The following is an 11,833-nucleotide window of genomic DNA, read 5'->3' on the forward strand; positions in this document are numbered from 1 at the left end:
ATAGGGAATGGCTGCAATACGGAGGCTCATTTTAAACTCTGATTTCAAAAGGCCATGCACAAGAATCAGCACAAATCCCACCTTCTGCAAGAGGTCTGTCTTAATCTCCCTAGTTTTCAGTGGCTTCCTCTGGGAAGCTATTCTGATTACACCTTTTATGTATATAGATGTTTTCATGGTGTCTCACCATTAGAACGCGTGCTCCCTTGAGGGCAGGGATCATGTTGTTTCTTTTTCTTTGTATCTCTAGGCACAGTGCCTAGCACATATTGCTTAATGAATGTTTGTGGACCACCTCACTTTAACAGATAGAAGCAACGGGTAACTGGGAAGAAAAAAAAGAGTGGTAAGGTCCTACAAAAATATAATAGTCTTAAACTCTGCATGAGGTTTACAATAAATACTGAAGGCTACAAAAGGACTTTTTTAGGGAGGGCCCAGGTGGGGAAATATCTTATGTTGCTAGCAAGAACAAGACTGGGGCTTCTGCTTGAGAGGAAAGATGAAAACGAACCAGAGATACCTGAATTCCTACTCAATTTGCGTTTTTCTTTCATTTTCTCTCCCATGGGAAATGCTCTTCAGATTGAGAAGTATAATACAAAAATGATTAACAGAAACCGAAACTCAAAATAAGTGATGAGATAGTAAGGGTACAAGCAGGTTGCGTCATGGTCCACACAACCTGCAAGGTTAGACAACTTAAATTAACTGAATCCCAGGATACTCAAAGAACTGTTGGGAGTGACTGCCTATCAGTGATCAATTAACTAAAAAGCGTTCTTTAAGCCTTCACTATGTGTCAGGCATTGTGCTAAGCACTGAGAACACAAAGACAAAAGTGAAACATATGTAACCCTTCCAAGTGCTTTTATTCTAACAATGGAAAGAACATATATGTGTGTGCCTGCATATATACATACTTGCACACAGAGAAAATTAGACAATAGCAGCTGGGGGGAAATCAGTAAAGGCTTCATGTAAAAGGTAGTGTGTGAGCAAAATGCTTTAGGAAACCAGGGATTTCAAGAAGTGGAGGTTGGGAATCTGGAAGGAAGACATTCCAGGTATGGGAGCTAGCCATGAAAAGATACTGAGAAAGGAGAAGGACTGTTGTTTATGTAGAACAATGAGCAGGTTAAAGATCTCTAAATAATTGTGATGAATAAGAGAGGCCCTGGGGACTGATAGTCATATATTATCCCAATTTTCAAAAAGAGGAAAACAAATGTCTCAAATTATAACGAGTCTAAAATTGATTCAAGACAAAATTCTTAAGCAGATTATTGAGGCAACCTGTGAACACTTAGAAAGGAAAGAGATGATTCTAGATCATAAGACTTGAAGCTGGAAGAGATCATCTAGTTCAACCCCATCATTTTAGAGATCAGAAAAAAGAGAATCAGGGAAGCAAAGTAACCTGTTTAAAGTCAGAGTAGTAGTAAACAGCAGGTTCAGGATTTGAACCTACATCTTCTGCCTCCAAGTCCAATGATCTTTCCATTATACAATGTTTCCCAACCTAGATTTATCAAAAACAAGTCAAGCCAGCCTAACTTAATTTCATTTTTTTTAGGGTTACCAGATTAATGAATTAAGGGGAATGATGTAGATATAGAACATTTGGACTTCAATAAGGCATTTGACAGTTTTTATTGTTATTTTTATATCAATAAGATGGAAAAGTGTAGGATCAATGTTAACCTAGAGGGCCACAGGATTTGTTCTGGGACCTGTTTTGTTCAACATTTTTTTCAATCACCATTCTGAATGAAGGTATATATACAAGGTTTACCAAATCTGCAGAAGATACAAAACTGGTAGGTATAATATAATTCATGGCTAAATTAGGATTCAAAAAGTGTTTGACAGGTTCAAATGCTGGGGTGGAGGCAATAATATGAAATGTAACAGAGATAAATGTAAATTTCTGTACCTGGGTCAATTAAAAAAATAAATCAACCAAACAAGTAGAGAAAAGGAAGGAGATGTTATGAGAATATATCATATGTGAAAAAGATGTAAAGATTTAATGGGCTTAATATAAATTAGTAGTGTGTTGTGGTAGCCCAAAAAGCTAATACTGATCATTTCGAGTTTTAGAGTAGGCTGACCAAGATGATTAGGGAACTCGAAACCATGCAATAAGGATCAGTTGCAGGAAATGGCAATGTTTAACCTAAAGAAAAACAAAAAGACTTAGCAGAACAAAATAACAGTCTTCAAATGTCTAAAAGGCTGCAGCGTTTAAGAATTATATTTGTTCTGCTAGGCCCCCAAAGGTAGAACTAAGAACAATGAGCACAAGTTAGAAGAAATAAGATTTCAGTTCAACATGAAGAAAAATGTCCTAATGACTACAGACACTAAAAAACTGGAATGGACTTCATCAGGGAACAGTTAGTGTTCTATTACTAGAAATCTTCCAGAAGAGGTTGTAGAAAAGGTAGTATGGCAGAGGAGGGAACAGCGGCCCTCTTGTCGAGAAGAACCAGATTCCCAGCTTATGTCTCATTTTCTTTATCTGTAAAATGGAGATAATAGTAGTTTTATGTACCAGCAGAACTTCCCTCAGAGGGGTTTTGAGAGGCTCAAATGAGATAATATATGTAAAACATTAGTCAGTGATTACTATTATCATTATCATTATTATTATTATTAGGCATGTTGTAGAGGGATTCATGACTTCAGTAAGGATTGAACTGAGGTTCACTTTCTAGGATTCTATGATTAGTCTGGTGAATTAAATTGCTTATATCTCAAATGGGGAAGGTTTTTTCATAGTATGATCTATAAACACTAAAGGAGAGTCTGACTGTGAGGTCAATGTTCAACATCAGCTGGCCAAAGTTGAACTATATATAGTTTACTACCAAACAGTTGTTTAAAAAAAAAAAGGGAGGGGGAGGAGGGAGTGAGGAATACTTAAATAGTTTTAGGATTAAATCTGAGATTTATATAGTTAAACTTTAAGATGAGATTCCAATACTTATTTTTAGTAGTACATCTGAAAAAAAGTTTTTACCAAAATAGTGTTGTGTGAACAAGAGTAAATTTGGACAACAGAACAATGTTAAAGGATTAAGTTCTGAGACTTTAATAGATGTGAACATTCCCCATAGATACCTCATTTCAGACAGGTTTTTATATTTGGTCTGGGTAACCATTAATACTTCACTGAGGCTGAATAACTGCATGGTGGAATGGGGAAGAGAGAAAAGATGTTTTGACTGGATTAGGGCTTTCATAGATTCACAAATCTGAGCCACAGCCCAAGATAATGTACTTATAAACTGAGCCAGGACAGGGAATAAGAATGAATTTGGGTCCCTGGAAGAAAGTTTATTCATACAGTCTACCCCAGAAATAGCAGATGCGTTAAGAGGAACCATATGAACCTCACAGCAAGAGGTGGCAATAGCCAAAGCAACAGTAAAACAACAAAAACTCCCTGACCTAAACTTCTGGAGCATAAAATGGGATTTTCACTGGAGTTCCTGAACCAAGCCTCTTAGAAAAGAAGAGCAGTAACCATGCGGCCCTAGCAACTAGCAGAACAGCACAAAGACAGGGCCATGCCAGGACAGGGCAGCTTACACCTTTTCCTCTACTGTTGAGCAGGTACAGTGGGAAAGAGGTTGACTTGATTTGATTTGATTTTTTTTCCTTTCTTTTTTTTGAGGGAGGAGGAAAGAAGGGGGAAGTTAGGGAAGGCATGACTGAGTTGAGACCACCAATGGGCCCAATTACACTATGCAAAGGCACAGGAAATTTGACCTTCTCTGTTACCAGTGTGGGTCAGTTCTTCCCCATAACCCTAGGTCCACACCATATTAATACCAGACTTCTTGCAGACACCAGAATAGTTTTAGCCCTACTGCAGCTCAGAACTCTTGAGCAGAAGTGATCCACCAGCTACAGCCTCCCTAGTAGCAGACATTAAAGTCAAGGCAGAGGTTGACTTGATGTTGACCTCAAGTGTAATATGGGCTAGGGTAGCATCTCAAGTCTGGAAATCTGTACAGGTTCCTTGGGAACAGAGGGATAAAAAAGTCTTTTTCCAGAGTGTCTCACAACCATACAGTTGTGACTAGAACCCCTGCAGAAAGATAGAACTCACCAAAAAAAAAAAAAAGAGGGATGTATCTCATATGTATGGATTTCTATGAATCCTTTGTGTTTTTTAAGTCTTTCTACATGACAAAATAAAGGCTTTTCTATACTTGATATATATTGTTTTCTTTAGTAATTGCTTTGGAGTTGAGGGCACTTTTATTCACATGTATAGAGACCATAACATGAGCTACATTCTGATCTAACTCCTAGGGACAAAGCCAAATAGGGAAAGAAATAGTCAAATTCTGAGGTTCCCAGGAAAATCTCTGAGTGTGTGAGCCAAATGGTGATTTATGAGAACCTCCAGATTGAACCCAGTTATGTAAATCCAGAGTGTGGAGTAGGATACCCTAGGTTACATCTGTAACCTGAAAATTATTCAAACTATGAGAATAAGTACAGTTAGGGTTATCTGGCAAATCCTTGAAGGTCTAATAAACTACAGTTATGCCCTACACTGAGTTCTCTAAAGTTATTTTACAACATTGTGAGATTTGTGTAATTTCCCTTGGGGAGATTACTCCATTCTCTGGAGTAATTCAGTTTCAGAAAGAGGGGGGAAAGCCATTCCAAACCTTCAGATTCTTTTATTCCTCCCTAACGAACCTGTAGAAACAATAATATTAAATTAATACGATCTGATTTACTAGTACCTAAATGCCAATATACCCCAGATGATTTTTAGAATTTGATACCAAAATACCTCAAAAATTCAGAGACAATCTTGCTGAGTGAAAAACATATCTGACTTCAAAGAAATGCCACTAAAACCAAATTTCAGGTATCAAGACCATTGATTTGAGACCTTATTTTAAGGCTATCAGAAAAGATAAGAGAAACAGTCTTCTAAAAGTCTTTAAAGAAAAAAATCAATCACTTTATAGTTTATTTCAAAGTTTGTATAAGCTTGGATGACTGATTTATGTAAATCATTCCTTTTCTTCAGTTCAACCCACTCTTACAGGAAAGCTATCTTTTCACTGATCAACCTCTATCGCTCCTTGAAACTTACTCAGCTACCCTCCCTTCTAATACAAAAATGGAAAAAAAAAGAACATGCTTGCCTGAAAGTTAAAGACTACTGATATTTCGGCAGCAATTGCATCAGACATAGAGAAGCAGTAGTGCTTCAAGACCTATCTTCTAGCTGCAGAGGGTCATTTACCCAAGCTAGTATTACTCTCTCATGCTGGTACCTATCTCTATTTTTCTTATATTTCTCTTCATCTTGCTAACTATCCCATTTCCTACATTAAGCAAGGTAGAGACTTGAATGAGTTGGGTTCAAATACTCCGTTAACTGAACTTTCTCGGATCTCAAGTTTCCTCCTCTGCAAAATGTAGATAGCAATATCTACCTCACAAGGTGGTTGTGAAGTTCAAATGGGACTTTTTTTTTGGCCACACACAACAAAAAGACTACAACCCTCCTTTACCCTTCCGTCCCCACAGGAAAAACCTTTCCTCTGTCTGGCCATCTGCCTGCCAGAGCATCCCTCGTATGTCTGTAAAGTATTTTGCAAGTTTTAGGGCAGTCAACAAGCATTCATCCGGCTCCTGCCAGGTGGCAGACACCGTGCTAAAGCGCTGGGGCTGCAAAAAAAGGCCAAAGCAGTGTTCGGGCTCTCGGGGAGCTGATGGAGGGCAGAGCACGCAAAAAACTTTGAAGACAGACCATCCAGAGAGGAAGGCACTAGCAAACCTTAAACGTCAGCTCCTGTGGACCTTCCCGGCGGGGCAGACTGCAATCACTCATGCCCTGCTCAACCTGGCCCATCACACCCCCTCCGCTCTTACCTTGGGGGCACTGGGTCTCCAGCTTCCAAACCCCAGAGTCCAGCCACTCTTTAACCCCCCCCCTGCCCCCCCCCCCCCCCCAGGCTCAGCTGCCAGCTTCGGGCCCAGCCGCACCCTCGACAGCCATGCCCTCCCGAGAGCCCCCCCCCATACACAGACACACACCGAGACACACCCACGCATACCCCGGCCACGCCCTCCAGTTCACAGACACACACACACACACACACACACACACACACACACACACACACGCCCTCCCCGGCTGCCAGGCCCCCCGCGGAGCTTCCTCACCGAGCAGCAGCAGCTTCACCTCCTTGGCCGCCTTCTCCCCGTCCTCCCGTAAGTTGCGGTCGATCATCTTGCTCCGCTCCACCGCCGCCTTGTCCTCAGCGCTCAGAGTGCAGCCCATGGCGGCGGTGGGACAGGGGACCGGGCCCGGAGTCACTCACAAAGCGCGGAGACTCGGCTCCGGCTCCCGGGGCCGGGGCTGAGGCGGCGGCAGCGGCGGCAACGGCGGCTACTCTGGCTGGGGCTGCCGCGGCGGTGGCTGCTGCTGGGCGGAGGCCCCGTCCGTCACCTTCCGTAGCGCCCGGGGAACCGGATATCCGGCGGTGACGACACTTCCGGCGACGCCCCACGGCCGTTAGCGTTCGAACTGGGCTCGCGGAAGGATGAAGGAAAGGAAAGGGAGGTCGGGGCCGGTAGCCGGGGCAAGGGCGGCTCGCACAAACCTTTCGGGGTCTCCTGAGGGAGAGCACGGTAACGAACCCCACGTTCTTCGGGCGTTGTCCACTCAGGCAGTGGGAGAACCGAGGGCCCCTCGGGTAGTTTCCTCGGTTTACAGCCCAGGAAACTGAGGCCCACAGAGCTTAAGGCACCTCCCCAAGCAAAGCCGGGACTCGAACCCAGACCCTTTGGCCCCGAATCCAGGGTTCTTCCCGATGCACAGCAAAAGCCCCACCTTCTTCTCCACCCTTTCCTTCCTCCCCAGGGAAACCCCTTTTGTCTGTCTGGCCACCTACCTGTCAGCGCCTCCCTGTGTGTCAGAATCGGAAAGCACCTTAGATACGTCTGCCTCTTCCCAGCCTCTGGTTTAGTAAGGGAGAACCAGAGAGGGCAGTTCGTAGGAACAAGGCTGGATTTGAAGCCAGAGACCCTGGATTCAAATCCTGGCGCTGTGACTTGGGGAAAGTCACCGCACCTTTGCCCGCCACCTCCGACAAGAACCGGACGACGAGTCTGAGCTCAGACCCCTCGTTTTAAGGGTGAGGAAACTGAGAGGGTGTTAACTGGCTCAGGGACACACAGGTAAGCAAGCAGCACGCCTGGGGCTACATGCAGTGGCCTTCCGCCATGCTACACCCCCTAGTTTTGTGACCGTGGGCAAATGACTTCACCTGAGCCTCAGTGTCCTCATCTGTAAAATGGGAACAGTGATCCTTTTAATACCTCATAGGGCAAGTGACTTCACCCGAGCCTCAGTGTCCTTATCTGTAAAATGGGATAATGATCCTTTTAATACCTCATAGGGCAAGTGACTTCACCTGAGCCTCAGTGTCCTCATCTGTAAAATGGAAACAGTGATCTTTTTAATACTTCATAGAATTCTTAAGAAGATCAGATGAGTACAGGTATATATAAAGCAGTCATTATAAAACATGTAAAGTGTTTTCCAAACCTTAAAGCACTACATTACAAATATCAGTCTTATCCTTACTTGCCGAAGGTCACGTGTCTAGGGTTCTTGCCATTAAACCATACATCATTCCAAGCCTGACTCAGCCCTCCCATAAAATCTTCCTTTCCCTCAGCCAGTGAAAAGCCTGGTGCTTTGCCCTGTAAGAGGTTTTGCTTTGGAAGTCAGATCCCTGGGCTGGGGGCTAAGTCTAAGTCCCTGCCCCTTAGCTCACATCTTGCCCCAGTTCACATTTCTCATTAGTGACAGCACTAGAACTCAGTGGCCTTTGGACCTCAAGTCCAGGGCTATTTTTGTTATTCAATGATATCTTACTCTCCTCATTTATTTGTGCTTTGTACTATGAGCAATTCCAGTGAAGTGATAATGGTAGTCTCTATGCTAAAGTTCTATGCTTCCTTAACACAGTCATATTACACTTAACACAGTCGTATTATACTGTATTACAGTACAGTTAGTGCTATAGACTTCTAGTGCACAGGCAGAACTTTGCAAAGAGACCCTTATGCACTTGTCTCAGAATTAGCCTAGGCTGCAAGGGTGGGGACCTATGGCCTTGAGGCCACATGTGGCCCTCTACATCCTCAAATGCAGTCCTTTGACTGAATCCAAACTTCACAGAACAGATCCCCTTAATAAAATTATTTGTTCTGTAAAACTTGGGCTCACTCAAAAGGCTGCACCCAAAGACCTAGAAGGCCACATGTAGCTCTGAGGCCAGAGTTCCTCTGTCAGGGGATGAGAAAAAAAAGGATACTTTTCATGGTTACCCAAAGACTTCAGGGCAGTACAGTCCGTTATGATTCTGATCCATTTATTTTGCTGTTACCAGAGCATTACTTGTTAAGCCATGTCAATTTCAATTCCCCAACAATATTGTAAAACTAAAGATAGGGACCATGTTGGCTGACACAGAAGGTTGATTCCTTCAGAAATATTGTAGGACAGCCAAAGAGACATGGCCTTGTCTACTCTTAACTGTCACCCAGTGAAAACATTTCTTCCAACTTCTCCACATTCAAACAGATTTACTTTCATTCCTAAGTGGTCTTCATGCTGGGAAGGGCTGGTCCAGGCAAATTAAAAAAAAAAGACCTGATTATAAGGCATTTGTATTGGATAGAGTTGTTATTTTGAGTTGAGAGTAACCACAATACTGTGAAAGTAGGAAAGAGGTCATGAAGTTGCCCTTCTCAGTCACTTCTCCTTTGGCCAGCTATTAAAATGAGATGTTTAGGGATTGAGGCAAGAAAAGCCTTCAGAATATAGGATGACAACAATCCCTCTTCATTAATTGATCATCTTGGTGACAGGAAAATATAGCAATATAGGCATTTATTAAACACATACTCTAGGCAAGGCACTGAACATGGTAGGGCACCTGAGAAGGCATCTCAAGCCAACAGACAGGTCTTCAGTTTCCTTCATGGTCCATCCAGACAGGCACAGCCAAAATTGCAAAGTAATCCAGGCCTTCCCGGCAGTGTGACACATGCACACTGGAAAGAGCACTGGCTCTAGAATCAGAGGCCCTGGGGTCATATACTGTCTCTGCCAGTCACTCACTACATGTGTGACCTTGGAGAAATCTCTGAGCTTCATTTTCCTCAAGGGAACAGGACTAGAGGGCCTCTGAGGCCCCTTTCAGCCCCACATCTCTGATCCTATGTTCTTTTCTTATAGCATAGCGCCAATAATAATGCACTTTCGCATATTTTGTAACTTTTGACTCATGATAGAGCTATAAGATAGGATAGGTGTTGTCATCTCCATTTTTTTGCAGATGAAAATACTGAGGTTTAGAGCAATTAAAGAAATATCCTGAGGACATATGACTAATAAGTGGCAGAGCCAAGACCAGGAGCCAAATGCTGCACTGAGTCTAGTATACCACCTCCCAACACCATTGGGATCATGGTGTGAGAAAGCTTGAGGTTTCTCAGTGTTGATAGATTAGAGAAGCCCTCGAATTTAATAAGTTCCAGGTAAATGTAAAAGCCAAAGGTTGGGTGACAGCCAACTGAGTGGGCAAAAATAGTTAACAAAATGGTTGACGGGCATTGGGGGCAAGGGCGGAGGCCACTCTTTCCATTTCCATGTCTTACAGTGCCACCTGCTGGCTCTTAGCAGGAGCTACAAGCTAACTGCTCAAGAAGCTGTAATTGTGGCACAGCCAGTAGGAAGGGAATCACCACTCTTGTCATAGGAGGGAAGCAAGGGCAATGAAGCTCTGTTTTCCAAAACATAAACTGCCTCCCTCACTGCTCTGCTTGTTGTTCCTCAAGAGGCTAGATGTGCAGTAGGTGCTTAATAAATGCCAGAGAGCCTGGAAGGCCCACTCCTTTCTGGAGGTTATCTCCCAGATTTCTTTTCTGATCTGCCTACCTTGTGCACATTTACATTTACCACAACCTCCAGAGCTTCTGATGTGAATGCCTTAAGGGATCTGTAAGCTCAGAATTCTGGATAAAAGAATCCAGGCCATTCCTGAAAGTGGCCATTCAGCCTCTGCTTAGCCTCTGCTTGAATGTCCTGTGAGGGGGCACCCACCGAGCTGGGAGGCAGACCATGTACCTTTTAGACAGCACCAATCATTTTAAAAAGTTTTTTCTAACATTCAACCCAAGTAACATCTACCCTTTGCTCCTGGTGTTGCCTTCTGGGCCAATCAGAACAAGTTAATCAGTTGCACCTGACAACCCTCTAGATGTACCCTCCCCACCCCGTTTTCTCTCCAGAGTAAACTTCCTCATTTACTTCATCTAAATCTTGTAGCATGTTCTCCAACCATTTCACTACCTTTGATCTATAACACAATGGAGAGGATTAGTTCTTTTGCTTCCATGTTATACTATTGACTGATATCAAGCATGCAGTCAGCCAACACCTCTCCACCCCAGCCCCCATCTTTTTCACACAGACTGTTACCTAGCCAATACTTATTAAAAGATCCAGTTTTTTAACCTGACTGTAAAACTTTGTATTGATCTCTATTTGACTCTATCTTACTCAGTTTGGCCCATTGTTCTAGCCTGTTGAAATGTTTTGGATCCTAACCATCATTCAGCTTGTTAGCCATTCTTAGCTTTGTATCATGAAAATTTGACAAGCATAACTTCTGTGAATTCATTCAAGTGACTGACGGAGATGTTGAATGGTATAGGGCCCAAGACAGTTCCATTGGGCACTCCATTAGAAATCCCTCTTAAGTTGTTATGGAGTGATTGATTACTCTTTGGATATGATCATTCAATCAAGTCTATCTACCTAGCTATAGTCTCATTTAGCCCACATAGCTCTATCTTGTCCACAAGAAAAGCATGAGACTAACAAATGCTTTGTTGAAATGTCATATATACAGCATTCTCTGATGTAGTTATCCCTTAAAAAAATTTGGGTCATTCAGCACCTTGAGGGCAGGGACTTATTTGTTCATTAATATGTCTCCCAAATGCTTTCTGTACTTCTACCTAATTTGTGAATAAAACTACTTGCTGACCGATCAATTAAATTGAACTTTAATTTCTTGGGGGTAGGAATTGCACAAGTTGTACCCCCTGCCCCAAAATACTCTGTGGGTATTCAGTAGGTATACATTATATTGAATTGATGGAATCATTGGTGGTTGCAACATAACTTTTTAAAAATAAAACATTTATTGGCTGCTCAAAGGTAAGAATGAACTCATTTTCCCATTTTGCTGAATGAACCAGAAATTTGGTCAGTGCTGGCCAGGTCACCCTCTAGACCTGACAGGGCCCTATGACCATGTTGAGATCTTATGGGCTCACACTATCCACCAGTTAAACCAGGAAGAATTGAATGCACAGGAGGCTATAGGTAGTTTTTCCTGCTCACACTTGTTATCCCTCCTAAGATTTGGTAGGTCCATGCTCTGACCATCAGTAGAGACCACCAAACACACTATTATTCAAGTCCCAGTTGGTTAACATCTGAGCCCCCTGTCCTTCTCCTGCCCAGCGCTCTTGGTAGGCCACTTAAGTCTTTGTCACTGAAGATGGTTCTGAGATTGATGGGCAGGAGTAGAGAACTAACTGGCAATGTCTGGAAACCCCATTCTCCCCTTGCCCCACCTTTGTCTCTTGTACCAGATTGTCCAGGGGGCTGGAGGTGGGTCACTGCCATGAGGAGGGAGATCAGAGAGGCCAGTCCTGGAAGGGAAAGATTATCAATGTTACTGGTCAGGATGACCACCTGGCT

At 43.1% G+C, this 11,833-nt stretch overlaps 1 protein-coding gene across 1 annotated transcript in view; it reads right to left on the bottom strand.

The window, feature by feature from the left end:
- Positions 1 to 6,491, bottom strand: part of GNAI3 (G protein subunit alpha i3) — a 50,202-nt gene extending 43,711 nt beyond the window's left edge. Inside the window, exon 1 of the mRNA XM_069090433.1 lies at positions 6,208 to 6,491. Coding sequence (XP_068946534.1) covers positions 6,208 to 6,325 — 118 coding nt within the window. The 5' untranslated portion in view covers positions 6,326 to 6,491. The remainder of the gene's footprint in view (positions 1 to 6,207) is intronic.
- Positions 6,492 to 11,833: the final 5,342 nt, after the last annotated feature.

Source organism: Petaurus breviceps, unplaced genomic scaffold, assembly GCF_028583685.1.
Source record: "Petaurus breviceps papuanus isolate PSGF00001 unplaced genomic scaffold, PetGlider_PUasm1.0 186, whole genome shotgun sequence".
In the NCBI taxonomy this organism is placed as follows: Eukaryota; Metazoa; Chordata; class Mammalia; order Diprotodontia; family Petauridae; genus Petaurus; species Petaurus breviceps.